Genomic DNA, 16,015 nt, shown 5'->3' with positions numbered 1-16,015 from the left:
AACAATTGTGATTATTGAGCACATGAAGTTTTGAAAGATTCTCATATCCTTTGTGAAGTGAATGTTAAAAAAAAGTGAATTCCACTGAATGTGTATGGATGAGTTCTTAAAATGGAAAGGTGTAGTTTACCTATGATGTCTTTAAAGCATGTTCATTAAAGGGACTCCTACCACCTTTCTCACCTGTTGATGTATTATTGACACTCAAGTAGTTACTTTGGAAGACATAAATTGTGGAATTTTCTCTGCAGGAGTCTCTGTACTAACAAACTACTTGTTAATCAATTTGTAATTCTTGATTAACCTTTGTTTACTTGGTAGCTGCTTGGTTGAGCAAAATAAAGGGGGACCTGACTAAACAGGTCCCACCGTTGTGGACTTACCGGGCAGGATGCAAGAGAGGGGAAGAGGTCGCCGCCAGGCTGGGCTGCCGCCCGTCTCCCTCTTGTGAGGCCACGCTTGCCTTGCGGTTTCTCCCCGTCCTTCCCAGCGGTTGGGTGGCGCGTCCTGACGTCACCCTCCCCTCGGAGATTTAAAGCGGCGCAGCCCAGCAGCCGTCCTGTTTAGCGGCCAGCCCCTGCTCTTTGGCGGGTTTTGCATGGGGTCTGATCCAAGAAGGGAAGATGTGCTTTTCCTTCCCGTTTGTGGGGACCCCCATAAGGGGTCTTGGGATGGAGTACAACAGCGATGCCCAGCTCAGGGGCCTGTATTGGGTGCTCCAATCCCAGGTGGCGCTGGCTCCACACAGAGATGCCCATCCTGGTGGGGCCTCCTAAGTGCTACTCCGGTGCTGTGCCCACAGGTGGTTCGGCTGTTTATCGATGCTTTAGATATATATATCGGGTTACAGGGTGGTGACCCGAGATCTTGGATCCGCCCCCATAGTTTTCCGCCAATGCTCCATTCTGTTGTGATCAATAAAACTGTGGCCATTTACTCCCAAAGAGTATGTGTATGTGTGGTTATTTAACGTTACTTTTCCTTCCCCTTTCCTTGGAGCCACTTGCCCGTGGGTCCACAATAATTCCCAATTAGCTGCTTTCATTGATGACTTTGCTGACCACTTATTCATCCAAGAATAGTGGCTGGATGAGAAACAGTGCTCAGATTACAAGGGAAAGGAGGTGACTGCCCCCCTACTTTTTGTGATAGCCTTCAGATGATGATGGTGGTGGTGGAAAGTTTTATCAGGTCACATCCAACTTACGGCAACCCTGAAGAGTTTTCAGGCAAGAGATGTTCAGAGAAGAGTTGTTTTTTATATGCCGACTTTCTCTACCACTTAAGGAAGAATCAAACCGGCTTACAATCAATCATCTTCCCTTCCCCTCCCCACAACAGACACCCTGTGAGATAGGTGGGGCTGAGAGAGCTTTAAGAGAGCTGTGACTAGCCCAAGGTCACCGTGCTGGCTTCATGTGGAGGAGTGGGGAATCAAACCCAGTTCTTCAGATTAGAGTCCACTGCTCCAGACCACCACTCTTAACCACTACACCACTCTGGTTTGCCATTGCCTGCCTCTGCATCGCAACCCTGGACTTCCTTGGTGGTCTCCCATCCAAATACTAACTGCTTATCTTCTGAGATCTAATGAGATTGGGCTAGCCTGGGCTATCCAGGTCAAGGCAGCCTTCAGATAACAGTAGCTAAATTTGATAGGAGCAGAGGAATCATGGACATGAATTAAGGGTTTCTTCATGTCTCCCACTGCTCAGCCACTATTGAGAAGTATAGTTTTTTAACTGTAAAATGACATGAGAAAAGAACGGCTGCTTCCATCTTCTGTGAAGCTAGCCAAAGACAACTTAGGTTTGAGTTGCTGGTCAATAGACTGATGGTTATTTGACCTTGCATAATGGCAGATACTCAGTGAAACCAAGGACACCCTTATGTAAGTGGCTGACTACTTTTTTAATTGCATTGGGTGTCATAGGATATAAATAACAAAAGCAACCTCTTCTTCCCTAGGCCAGCAGAAATCAGGTCAGACATGAACTCCTTCATTTTTTGGGGGGAACCAATGCAGTTTTCAGGTGGAAACATGAAGTAACCTTGCTGCTGCAGTACAGGTTGCAAGTCCCCAGAGGTCAAAATTGCCACCAGCATGAATAAAAATCGATTTTAAAAAAATCAATGGATTTTTAAATTTTAAATCCTTTTTTATTTAAATCAGGTTTGTTTTAATAAAATGCTTTTGGGGGAAAATCTATCTAAAGATAGTTTAAATACAGTCCAAAGGTTATTCATCATGTAATAAGGATTAGTGGAGGAACTTCATTAAAACATTGCCAAACTGGGTCTCTTTTAGAGCCTGCTGCCATTATAGATTTTCTCCTCCATGGAGAGAATAATATGATAATCCTAAATACACAAAAATCTCAAAATTTGTGGAATATTCTGCTCAAAAAGTTTCACTTTCATTTTTACTGATTGCCCCTCCCTCCTCACACTTGGCTCCTTGTGCAGATCTGTTCCACGCCAAACAATCTTCTATTTACTGTACTTCTTGAAATTTAGCACTTAAGGGGTAATGGGTTGATTCTGTGTGCATAGCTTTGCAAAGGAACAATGGGATTAAGGTATTTTTCTCAACTCAGTGTTTATTTTATAACATTTTTGCTGTGAAGACTAGGGTTACCAGCTGTGGTTTGGGAAATACCTGGAGATGTTTGGGGCGAAGCCTGAGGAGGGTGGGGTTTGGGGAGGGGAGGGACTTCAGTGCCATAAGATGACTTGAGTGCTGCATGTGTTGCTCTCAAACTTACAAAGTATGAGTCAAGGGTAGACAAATTATCAGCATGCATACAACAGCAAAAATCACATTAATTGTTCAAAAGCATGCCAAATGCAAACTTTTACCTTTCAATAAAAAGTTGTTTGTATCATTGAACGCTCTGTTATTGTGTTTGTCTTTTAAGGCAAAAGATGTTAATGTATGAGTTGTTTTTTCTAAACTAAAACCTCAGTATTCAGGTTAAATTGCCGTGTTGGCACTTTGCAATAAATAAGTGGGTTTTGCGTTGCAGTTTGGGCACTCGGTCTCTAAAAGGTTCGCCATCACTGCCATAGAGTCCAGTTGCCAAAGCGGCCATTTTCTCCAGGTGAACTGATCTCTGTTGGCTGGAGATCAGTTGTAATAGGACACTTTATATAAAATGAAATCTGAATTTAAAGTGAATTTAAATTTAAAAGGAGACACAGTAGAACAAGCTAAAAATAAAACATTTTGGTTTTAAAAAGGTTTTTTTTAATCCACTCTGAACTGTAGAGTGTTCAGACATAATGTAAATAACAACAGATTAGTAGATAGATTCAGAAAACAGAAATTTCCATTTTAACGTTATGTATTAACGTTATTACTAGTGATTTTTGCTCTTAAATAACTCTGAACGATAATCAGAGTTGAAGTGATGGGATACGGTTGCAGAAACTTCATAGATAGACACTCTTGAATTGAGAGTGGTAGTGACCATGGGTTTGTCTGTGAAGTGTATTGTGCTTGTAAATGACTAAACTGATTTATGCCTTTTGTTTGCACGTCTTTAGCACTGCTTGAAAAAGCTCTCATTCTTATTGTCAGACTTTGAACTGCCCTACCTGACTTGATAAAGAACTAGTTCTGTTCATGTGCTGATCTTGACACTTCATTGTGTAAGGTGACACAGTATTATTATTCTATAATAATAATAATAATATGCTTTTAATATTGCTAACAGTGCAATCCTGAGTAGTCTTACACCTCCTGAAGTCAGTGCGCTTAGAAGGGTGTAACTGTGGTTAGGACTACTCTGTTAGTGGAATAATGAAGCTCATTTAACTAGTATCAAGAAAGAAGCTTGCCAGATACCACCCAGAAGGATCTCATGGGGGAGACAAGCTCTAGTAGTCCTTTTATGTGTCCACCTGCTGGTATGTTTTTTAAAAACATTCTCTGGTCTTTCAGTTCTTTCAAGAATTTGAGGTGTTCTGGATGCAAGCTGCATCCTTTATTATTTTAATTCTTAAACCTTCCCCCCTTGAAATTCTACCTCCTTGTTCTTTCACTGACTGAAATCCTTACCATGCAGATTTTCTGTCGTAATGACTGATTTCCCAAATAAATGTTCTTTCTGGAAGGCATCATGCAAAAATGCCTTTTCATGTATATAAGAAGGTAGAATTTAAAGCTTAGGCAAATTACCAGTTGGGATAAGTGAGATGCAGGAGTAATCAGCAGGGGCTGAGGTAGGTGCCTGATGCCTTTGATCTGATTCCTTTCATTGGGACCTTATCTCTGGATTTATGAAGCATGTGGATTATCTTTTACCATTCTTTTTAAAAGAATCTACTCTGTTCTAGTCACTCAGTTCTCACTTGGTCTCCTTAATGAAGTCTCTAGCTGCATTCAAATTCAAACCTGATTTGTGACCATGCTTGTTCACCTTCTCCTTTTTCTTATCACATGTGGAGTGCAGTTGAAGGCTGCCTGGTTTGGGAAGAATTCAGTCACGCTCCAGTTTTCCTGGGCACCTGGAGAATTTGGAGTGGGTGCGTTAGAATCCACATTTGTGAGGAGGAAGCAAGCAGCAGTTTGCCCTGGTGCCTGCATTAGAACGTCATGGCAAACAGGGGTTTCTGAAAGCAGGAAGCCTTCAGGTGTGTTGTACCCATGGGGGCAGGGAGGAGATAGCATATAAGCACAGTAAAAAAAAAAAGTGTTCTTTGCAAACAAAGGTTGCTTTGTTTGTATCTGAATGCTGCTTGTAACAAATAGTTCTGTGAAGTGACTCAAAGAAAGGGATTAGATGGATCTACAGTTACTAGACAGAATTAGGCCTTCAGTATAATGACTTTGCAACCAGGATTGACTTTAAGGGAGGGAAAATGCTGTACTGAATAACACTTGTTAATGTTTGCTCAATAGGTAAAGTCTCCAAGACGGATTTATATTATTGAACTTTTGTAAATCTGCCAGTAATAGAGTATTGTGCAATGTTGTTGGAATTTTATTTTTCTTCATTTGTACCCCAGTTTTCCAGATACTAGTCCAGCACTCTGACCACTATATGGCTCTAGATTAGAATCTAGACTCCAATTGCCTGTGATCTTATAGGACCGTGTTGGCGAACCTATGGCATGTGTGCTGCAGCCGGCACGCTGAGCCCTCTCTGTGGCCACGCGCGGAGCCGTCGCGTCTGCCTAGGGCTGTGCCGTGGTGAGGGCGCTGAGGGCGGTGCTCCTACTCCCCAAGCCTGCGCTGGCGCCCTCCCTCTCCTTGCACCAGGGCAAGCCTCTCCCTCTCAGCTGAGCTGCTTGTCGGGGCGCCCCGCCCGTCTTCAGAGGGTTCAGTCCTCTCACTCACTCACTTGCAAGGGTTTTTGGGAATTGTAGTTCACAGGAAAGAGGAGACAAGGCTGCAATGGAACAAAAAGCCCCTGTTCTTTTATGGATCCTTCCTGTTCCTCCTTTCTTATTTCCCTGCTTCCAGGAATTTTCAGGTAGAAGTGGAGAATCCTCTTCGGTTCTCCTTTGTGGAGGGGCGTGTGCGTGTGCATGTGTGCAGTCAAGTCACCACTGACTTAAGGTGACCCCACAGGGTTTTCAAGGCAAGAGACCTTCGGGGGTGGTTTGCCCATTGCCGGCCTCTGTGTGGGCTGAGAGAGTTCCAAGAGAACTCTTCAGTTTGGACGGGGGAGGCTGTGGCCCAGCACCTTGCCATGCCCCCCCTCTCAGCTGAGTTGCGGGGTTCCCCGCCCATCTTCAGTTTGGACGGAGGAGGCTTTGTTGGGGCGCCCCGCCCGTCTTCAGAGGGTTCAGTCCTCTCTCTCTCTCTCTCTCTCTCTCTCTCTCTCTCTCTCTCTCTCTCTCTCTCTCTCTCTCTCTCTCTCTCTCTCTCTCTCTCTCTCACTCACTCACTTGCAAGGGTTTTTGGGAATTGTAGTTCGCAGGAAAGAGGAGACAAGGCTGCAATGGAACAAAAAGCCCCTTTTTATGGATCTTATATGGATCCTTCGTGTTCCTCCTTTCTTATTTCCCTGCTTCTAAAAAAAATTTCCAAAAAAAATTCGACGATGTCCTCAAAGATGTCACAAAAATGGTGAATTACATCATGGCTCATGCTCTGAATTGTCGACAGTTCCAAGCACTTCTTGAGGAGGTTCAGGCACAGTATAATTGTTTACTTATGTACAATAATGTCCGGTGGCTGAGCAGAGGATGAGTCCTGGAGAGATGCATGCCAAATGCAAACTTTTACTTTTCAATAAAAAGTTTTGTATCATTGAAAGCTCTGTTATTGTGTTTTTCTTTTAACGCAAAATATATGAAATTATGAGTTGTTTTTTCTAAACTAAAACCTCAGTATTCAGGTTAAATTGCCGTATTGGCACGGCGATAAATAAGTGGGTTTTGGGTTGCAGTTTGGGCACTCGGTCTCTAAAAGGTTCACCATCACTGTTATAGGAGGTGGTTATTTTTGTTCTATAAGTCACTTGCTTGGCTGTATAGTTTTTCCAAAACCCTATATTAGCATAGCTATAGTGCTTCCAGTTCCTCAGCTTTTAAACTTAATTTCATAAAATGCAGTAACTTTAGGTACTATTCAAGGAAGATTATTTATAAGAACATAGCTTGTTATGCAGTGAATGTATTTGAATTGCCTTGTATTATGTGACCTAGAGTCTTGCATGATAGCTGTTCTGTAGAAGCTATTGTTGTAAATCTTTTTGTGGGCCAGCAGAGAGCTGCTATTAAAAAATCTTCACAACCAATTTGCATCCAATTTTGCAATACTTGGACACTTCTGCCCTCTACAAAAGTTGGAATATTTAACTGTAGGAAACTCAGGTTTTGTCAGGAAGAAGGGGCTGAGTTTTAATGTCGTCATTGGTTAAAGTATACTTCTGGTTATTCCAGTATTCTGTGTTCCTTTGCATACTTTGAATTGAAGAATGGTTTGGAAAACTTACTACTGAAGTTGATTTTCTGGAAGTGCGGCATTTGAATAACTCTGCTGGTTCAAACGGATAGATGATGCTCATGCTGTGGTATCGTATGATATTTATATAGTATGTAGATTAACAATTCTTTGCTGGGAAAATTTAGACTAGCACAGTGAGAAAAGTGGGGTGAAGGAAAGGCAACATTCAGTGGAAGCAAATAAAGATAATAACATGCTTCTACCATGCTACAGTGAGATATCTCGCCTGTGCAAAAGTCTTGAGTTCAGTTCCTGGCAACTCCTTTTAAGAAGATCCTAAAATAATGTCTGCCTACAACCTAGAAGACCTGATGTCGGTGAGAGGGAACAATACTGGTGTAGAGTAGTCAATACCTCTGATTTACGTTTAGGGAGACACATGATTGGCCACTGCTGGAAACCTAGGTCTGATCAAGTGGGATTCTTCTCATATTATACCTGGGATCATTTGCCACCGTTTATTTCGGAAGCTGAATTACATTTTATCATTTAGCTTTGTAGTTTCCAACTGTCTGGCCTTTGTCCTGGACCATTGACTTCAATTAGTTTCACCAACAGTGTCTTCCTCACAGCCTAGCAGTTAGACTACCGAAGCATTCACTGCATCGTTTATCACACACAATTCAGAAGAGCTCATTGAAATAAGTGGGCTCAATTCTACTTTAGATTGTGGCCTTCGTTCCTTTTACTACATATCAGTAAGCCCCACTTAGTTGCTGGTGAGTTGAGTGAGCTGTACGATAGAAATTTAATATGAAGTTCCTGGGCAGATATGGAAACCAGTGGTGGAAATCAGATGCAGCTGCATGTTTGCAACTTGTGAATTTTTCTGTAATGGCTAAGTCATTCTTTATTTCTTTCCCTACAGGGTCCTGTCTGTTGCTGCAGAACAAAAATGTTTCACTTAAGGACTTGTGCTACTAAATTGAGGCCTCTCACAGCCTCACAGACTGTTAAGACAATTTCTCTAAATAGGCCAGCAGCACCAAGGACGTTTCAACAAATCAGGTGCTACAGTGCGCCTGTTGCTGCTGAGCCATTTTTGAGTGGGACTAGTTCGAACTATGTGGAGGAAATGTACTATGCTTGGTTGGAAAACCCCAAAAGTGTACATAAGGTAAGGAGCAGCCTGTCTAGGATACAGCTTTCTCTTCCTTACATGCTGATATGCAGATCTGAGCACTGATTTTTCAGGTAAGTACAGGTGGTCTCAGCATGGAGTCTAGTTGGATGAAGACCCTGGAGTTATTACAAATCCATTCTACTTTGCAAATACTGAAAACATTTGGCTGAAGGATAACAACCATGAGATAGTCAGCCTTGGAGTGAATTTGCCAAGTTTCTAGCTGCCTTTCCCTGAGGAATTATTTCCTGGCTCCAGCGTGGATACATACGAAGATGAGCTGCTTCTCTTGGGTGTCCATTGAAGACCTGCTGTTCATTATTCTGTTTGCAATAATTGAAGTAGGGCCCTTTTGGATCAGAAAGAGGCCCCAAGATCTGTTCTACCATTATGTAAATGCAAACCACATTCAAGGTCTAGAAGCTCTGTGTCATGCATTTAAAATTTTGTGTATATTTTAACCTTGATAATACCTGATTACTTGCTAGTTCTGAGTTTACTGTAATCAGTAGAGTCTGCAATTACCCAGTGGTACTTAAGGAATGACCTTGATGGTGGTGTCATTGCTTTCTGCTGGGGTAAAGTTACATGTGACTGTTTGTGCGTCATGAGTTCGGAACAGCAGCAAGGTCCTGATCTGTAAATTAATGCATTCAATCCCATTGAAGTCATAAGTCTTAATATAAACATTTTAGAGTCTAAAATTTGGCCTAATTATGTAAGGGAGTTTTCAGAGTGGTAGTCCATGATAATGGACCTATAAACACGTGTAAAGAATGGACTGGGTCATGCTGACTGATATTGAATTTGATTAGGTGCATAATCTGGTGCTAAGTACACCTTCCCACTTCTGCCCATGCATTGGAGAGAAACTGGCAGTTAGGGCAGAATATTTTTTAAGGTGTATTTCCAGTTATCAAGAGAAGATTCTCTCCTGCTTGATACATACTGACCTTCTACCTAAGCATCCAAGATGGCAAAAGGCACATCACATTCTGTTGGACTACCTAGCTCCTGCAAGTTGCTATGATTTTTTTTGTAAAGAATGTTGGACTAAGGTGAATCCTAGTGTAGTTCAGCAAGGGAAGTTCTTAAGTAATAGGATAATAACACAAATGTCTTAAGAGATCCTAGTGCTCATTCTTGTTTTGTGTTTAAAGCATAGATCCCAGTTGGGGGATAACCGTAGTTCAAGCAGAACTGAAGTTAACATCCCCCTACTGGGATGTACTTGAGTATTAGTCATTTGCATGCCTGGTGAGAGAGAGCTTCTGACTTGAGTTCAAGGAACTGTATTGCACAGAATCACAAATGCACATTCCTCTTAAGCCGTGTGCTGTCAGTAAGGGGCACCACCTGAACATTGCTGACGTGGTAGCAATAAGCCCCAATAGAACATATGGATATTTGGCAAAATAGAATAATGTTTTAGTACAGTGTCAACATATTTGGAAGCTTGGAAAATTGCAAAGCTCTGCCCCTGGGGAGGGTGTCCCTCCCACATTTCTTGATTTGCATGTCATGGCCTCCCATCATTATTAAATGTAACAGTAACTGAAAATCCTTGTGGCCATCTCTGTAGATTAAAAATAATGATGAACAGCTTAAAAACAGCCAGGAGCAGGCAACAGCTGGATTGCTACAGAGTAGGAAACAGCAGAAAAGCAATAGGCAAATAAAACCTTTGATCACAAAAAAAACCCTCCTTTTGTGATAAAGACTTTGCCTAAAAGTCAAACAGATGCAGTTCTCCTGTCCCGCACAAGAATTGGTTTGAAAAGGTCTTTGCAAACTTTTTCTGAGTACTGCTCTAGGGAAGGTCTTAAAATAAACCATCATAAATCTAAGATTATGATCTTCACTAAGAGGAGGAAAATGCCTCTTTTTCACTGGGTATTAGACTTTGAGGTTGACCAAGTGAAGGAGTTTGTTTACCTTGGCATTCTGTTTTCCCATAACCTAAATTGGAATGCCCATCAAAAAGCAGTGTCCAACAAAATTAAACTTGGGGTTGGTGCTATTGTCAACTTTTTTCACACAAAGGTGGCAAATATATTCCAGGGGCTATTCAGGTTTTTAACCTGAAAATTACCCCAATTATCCTCTTTGGTGTTGCCATCTGGATAACAGTCATCAATGAATCTATAGATCATCCACTGCTTCAGTTCTTATGAAAACTCCTAAATGCCCCTCGATGTGTTGCTGGCGTTACTCTTCGTTCCGAGTTTGGCCAAATGTCACTTGAAGCTAGGGCGTGGTTGGCCGCCTTTAAACTACACCTTAAACTGTGCTTTAGCACTGAGGGGTTCCTAACTTCTCTGAAGCATGACCCTTTTAAATCCTCATGGCAAAAAAACTTAGATGAGAAACTGTCGTTGTTGGGCTTCTCGCAGGATATCTTATTAGATCTTGGGAAAACTGAAGCTTTTACCAAAATTAAAAAGCACATTAAAGAGCTCGATTATAACAGCACTACTTTTCGTGCTCATCGCGTCTGTTCATCCCAGTTCTTCGGAATACCCCTTCCATGTGGTCTGCCTGCCTATACATATTATCTGACAACTCCTCGTCTGTAGAGCTTTTTGCTTGGCTAGGTTGAATGCTAACCCTTCTATGGTAATGCAGGGCAGAATTCTGAATATACCATACTCAGACAGGATCTGCCGTTGCTCTACTGGCTCTATTGACTCATTAGCCCATGCCCTTTTGGAATGCCGCTTTTACGAGGAACTTCGATCGCACTATATTTCCACCCTTTTAATATACAAATCCAATGCCTCTGTGACTGACATAATGCCTTTTTTACTAAGCGATAGGGACCCCAAGGCTACATTGTCAGTGGCAACATTTGTTTCAATCCTTATATCCCTCCAACACTAGATATATGCTGCTCAAGATCAATTGATCAAGGAGCTTCTAAGGGATAAAAGGAAAGGAAAGGAAAAGTCAAACAGAGGAGGTGCCAGATTGATCTCCCTTGAGGAGTTTGTGTCCCAACAGCCTTTTGCTGGTTGCCACCTATCTTATCTCAGGAGATGGGGCATACAAATAAAAGTCTTGAAGGATAATCTCAGCACGTAGGCAGGTTTGAGAAGGAGGTGATGGCAGCTCTTCAGATATCCCCAACCCAGACCATCTAGCTTGGCTTCATAGGTCAAAACCAGCACTTGATTTTTTTTCTGAGAAACAAGCTGAAAGCCGTTGAAGACTTAATAGTATATCGTGTCATGTGCTTATTAAAACATGTTTTGGATAATAACCTATGTAATGTATTCTAAAGTTTCCAAAGACTATGTCCAATATATTTTAGACGTCAAGCATGGATGTTACTAGAACATCAGTAACTGAGGTCAGATCACTCTTTTCCAGGAGAAGCTACAGCTGGCAAAACAGTTGAAACTGGAAAAAGGCACTCCACGCTATGTAGGTTGTTTACTGAGTTAAAAGCAGTGCTGGATCTAAGCATTCCCAAACTTTTGATACATAACCCAGCAGTAAAAGAACTTTTCAGTACTGACATGTTTAGAAAAATAGTGTGCTAAATGAGAACAAGTTATACAGTAGTTTTGCAAAAGTCTACAATGGCTCCCTTCTGATTTTGCTTCTCTGTTGCAGGATGTCTCAGTGGGATCTGTCTTGCAAAAGTAGTCAGTATGCAAAACTAGTACCTTGCATAAGTTTTCTGTAGGGGTGAACATGGGGATTTTGTATGATCATAAAATTTTCTGTTGTGAACAGAGCTAGCATACTAGGTAAGTTTATTTCATCTAATAGGGCCAAGCCTTATGTTTGGAAAACAGCAAACATGAAGTAAACCAAGCTGATGCTTGTGGGAAAATGTGGGTGAATCTGCTGATCTGAGCCAGAAATGTATTGCACAGATTTTTGAGAGATTAAACTGCACAGTTTAGGGAAAGAAATGTAGCAGCTGGATTTTGTTTGTTTTGGTGCAAAATTCAGACTATTTTACTTAGGGCCAATCTAGCAGAAGGTAAAGTAAGATCTATTCATGTGGCAGTTAAAAAGAAGAACAAACCTGTGGAACACAGGGTAATCCCTGATCATTTAGAGAGCTTTCCCATTTTCCTTTTAGCTACATTAACCTTGACTGTGTAGACAATTGCTAGAAGAACACGCTGAGATTCTCAGAAAGTAAAACAGTTTAGGTGAGATTCCACTCAGATTCATATGAATACACCTTTCAATGTGCAGAGCTTTATTACAACTTTTGAAAGCCATTAAGGTTTGTTTTGAAAGATGCATGAAACTGAATGCAGAGCTAGGCAGTATGACTACTGTGGGAAAATGTGACATTATTACTGGAGTTTCCCCACAGATATTTGAAGCATAGAGATTTAATACGTGTACAATTATTTTGGAAACCTGTGCAGCACCTGGGCTCCCTGTAGCAATTGCTGTGCATAGCTCTTCCGTGAATTCCTTTGCTTACCAGGATTCTGCCACCCAAAGGCAAGTAAGCAATATGGAGCACTTTAAGAAGAGCTCAGCCTCACAGTTTTCAGGAGTTATTGGTCAAGCTGGAATGTACAGACTGTGTATTTAAACTCCTAATATAAAGCAGCTTGCAGTTGCATTTTGTTTTTGTTTCCTAAGCTATTTTCAAGCTCCCTGAACTACTTGACCGCTGTACTTCCATGTGGCATTAAAGTTGTTCTAGTCTTTGTCCTCGAGCTACCTCAGACCTGGCTTTCTGCCAAACCTTCCTTCTACGTGATAAATCAGTGGTGTTGTCTTGGTAACTGTCCTGCCATAGCTAGTTCTGCCCTAAGCCAGCTGATCTGGTTCATGCGCCAGTGTGCGCCGACCTTCAAATGGTCACCTGGCTTTCACTTTTGTCTTATCTCAACAGGGTGGAGTTATTTCCCCTCAGAAAAAGTTTAGAGGTCTTCTCCTGAGTTGTGAACTCCTAGCAGCTCAGAATAATCAGGAGTCACCAGTTTAATCTGATTATGCTGTAACATGCCAGGCTTTGTATCCAAGGGTCTTTAATTTCAGAGATCCACGACAGAATATATATTTCTCCTCTAAAAGGGAAGAAACTAATTCCACTGGAAAGGGGACTGGTATTCCTTTGGCAAACAAAGCATAGGAAAGCTGGTTTAGCTGTCAATCCTGAGCTTGAGGTGGATCCTCCTGGATGTTTTAATGGAATAGTGAATCTAGGTAACCCACCTTACCACTGAGTGCCCTGGGCGTGCAATCCTAACCACTGTTTCACCCTACTAAGCCTTAGATTAGTGTAATTCCACTTAGGGTTGCGCTGTAGATCAGCTTTGCAACTAAATTCATAGAGGAGGCGGCAGCCCATTTTTACCAGCACACCTTCGCAGCTGTTTTCTAATCTAGAAATATTCCCCTCTGCACTTGCTTGCAAGAGAATCTGACTTCAGACATTGTGGCATTGCAGTCAGTGTGTCAGACTAGGATCTGGAAGACCCTGGTTTGTTTCCCTGCTCTGCCAGGGAAGCTTGCTGGGTGACACTGGTCCAGTCACACACACTCAGCCTAACCTACCTCACAGGCTTGTCATGAGGATAAAGCGAAGGAGAGGATAATGATGTAAGCTGCTCTGGGTCCCCACTGGGGAGGAAGGCAGGGGTACAAAGGAAGTAAATGAATAAAATTCTTTTGTAGCCTGCCTTTCTCCCTGAGACTCAAGGTGGATTACAAAACATTTTTTTAAAAAAACAGATAGCATAAGCAATCCAATAAACAACACAGTAGGGCTAAGATGGCAGAATTAGAGGACAATGCAATCAGAACAGTTTAAGACATGACATCTAGCATAGAAAGTGGATTACAAAAGTAAAATACAGTAGTAAAAACATAGCAATACATACAATAAACATTGTGGTAGACTACAGTCCTATTGCCTTATGCAAGTGAACTCCTGAGCTGTTCCATTATACTACTGTTCTATAGGCAAACATGCTTTTACAAGCTGGCTAATAAAATGCTAAACTGCCTGATTATCAACATATGTATATATACACAGCTATAATCTAAGCATACAAAGAGAGCAGACTATTTCATTTGGCGGTGGCTTTTAATTTAAACTGAAGTGACACTCAGCATCATAGCTCATTAAGTAAGGACCAAATGCCAGTCACGGAGAACAAGTTTTAAGTAAGCTGTTTGCAATTTAGTATTTATTTCCTTGATTGCGTCATCTTCATACTGTACAGCCTGCGCCATGCAAAGTGATTAGTGAGGAGCTATTGAATATGTTTTTTGGGGGAACAGTGCTAGGAAGAGATGAGACATGGAACTTTGTTTAGTTCTATACATGTACATAAAACAAATACAATTAAGGTATCAGGGGTTGGTATTATGTTTTCAATAGAATTGAGTGCTTGAAATATGTGAGATGGCAACATAAAATGACTTGTTTCCATTGCAGTGGTGCTTATCAAATATTACTGTAACATAGTGCCAAATGAAATCTCCAACTACTTGCTGGAGAACAAAAAATAAATTTTGAACTAACACACCCCAAGAAGATGTTAGCAGGCCCAGTGATTCTGGATGAATTGCTAAGTATGCAACCTAAAAGGTTGCCCGAGGCCATCAGCACTGAAAATGTGCAACCAGTGGGCTTACAGTTAGGTTTGTGCATGTACCATATTGTATGAAACCTTATCTATAAAGTTTTGCTTTTTGAGAATCTCCATATGTTCTTAGAGCAGGTTTGTGCCCCACCAAGATCAGTGCAGCCAAATCCTGCAGAAAAACCAAAGGGAATATGAGAAAGGTCTCTAAGTGGTTAATGCTGTGACTGTGTGGTCCTGTAATTTAGTGCTGATTTGGGTGCTAACCAGGTCAGAAAATTGTCCTGGCTGCTACTGCTCCCTGGGGGCCCTTTGACAATGACCACACTGTCAGAATCACTTTGGTCTTGTTTTCCGGAAGTCCAAATCAACAGCGTAGTCATAACATTGAATGGGGACGTCAATCCAAAGATGGATCTCAAAGGACAAGGTTAGGATAGGAAAATGTAAAGTCAGGCAGGGGGGGGTTCTTTTTTTAAAATGACCAGGAAGAGATTTCTTGACCTCTGCAGTGGAAATGTTCACTTTTCTGACTTGTACCTACCTTGCCTTTCTTACACCTCCCATTCTCTTCAAATGCCCCTTGTTCCTTCCCTGAATTGCAGTTTATCTATGCTTTGTGTTTCCCAGAATTGTTCTGCTGTTTCACTTCTGCACATTCAGACTCTTCAGTAATCATGACCTGACAAATAGATTGAGTAAGAGTGGTAGGGTTTAAAGGCTTTGAGATGGTCTATTAGGCTGGTCTGTCACAAGTACTCTTACATTCCTGTGTAGGAACTGTGAAGAAGGGGGCTTGGGAGGCAAGATGAGCCATGTGATAGAGCTGCTGCAATCATTTCCCATCCCATTCTACATGCCTTATCTTTAAAGCTCTCCCTTGCTTTGTCCTGCTCTATTTCTGACCTTTTATTTCCCAGTCTGTCTCTACCTGTCATCTTCACTCTATATCCTCTATGCTTCACCGACAGAAAGTGTCATCCTCTCTTGAAATACCCCACTCATTCTTCCTTGCTGCAGTTGACTCCCAGGAAACCACTCTTCTCCCACTGTTCAGTCCCCAGCTGCAAACATGCCTTGGAGTTGTGAGTGTGAGAGAGACCCACTGTCAGAATACTCGGGTTGGTTAACGTAGTTAGGCCTTAGGCACTTGCTTCCCAAGTAAAAGAACAACTTGTTTCTCTTCAGATCCAAGCAACTGTATTCTTTAATGTTTAACACCAACTTGATAACAATAGAAAAATGCAGAACTGGATACAGGAGAATTGTCTTTGTTCTTATTCTATATTAATTCCAATTTACAACCTTCTGAGGCCTGTTCTGCTAGTGTTATCATGGGGAGGGGAAATCTCCTCTTCCCTGCTC

The 16,015-nt window shown here is 41.7% G+C and overlaps 1 protein-coding gene across 4 annotated transcripts in view; it reads left to right on the top strand.

The window, feature by feature from the left end:
• Positions 1–7,829: 7,829 nt before the first annotated feature.
• The window catches only part of OGDH (oxoglutarate dehydrogenase), a 64,105-nt gene continuing 55,919 nt past the window's right edge, over positions 7,830–16,015 (top strand). For all 4 annotated transcript variants that reach the window (XM_056860357.1, XM_056860355.1, XM_056860358.1 and 1 more), the window contains exon 1: positions 7,830–8,075. In XM_056860357.1, the coding sequence (XP_056716335.1) occupies positions 7,854–8,075 (222 nt within the window). In that variant the 5' untranslated portion in view covers positions 7,830–7,853. The remainder of the gene's footprint in view (positions 8,076–16,015) is intronic.

This window comes from Euleptes europaea, chromosome 14 (genome assembly GCF_029931775.1).
Source record: "Euleptes europaea isolate rEulEur1 chromosome 14, rEulEur1.hap1, whole genome shotgun sequence".
Lineage (NCBI taxonomy): Eukaryota > Metazoa > Chordata > Lepidosauria > Squamata > Sphaerodactylidae > Euleptes > Euleptes europaea.
Note: the sequence above shows the minus strand (reverse complement) of the source record. Positions and strands in the feature narration are given on the sequence as shown.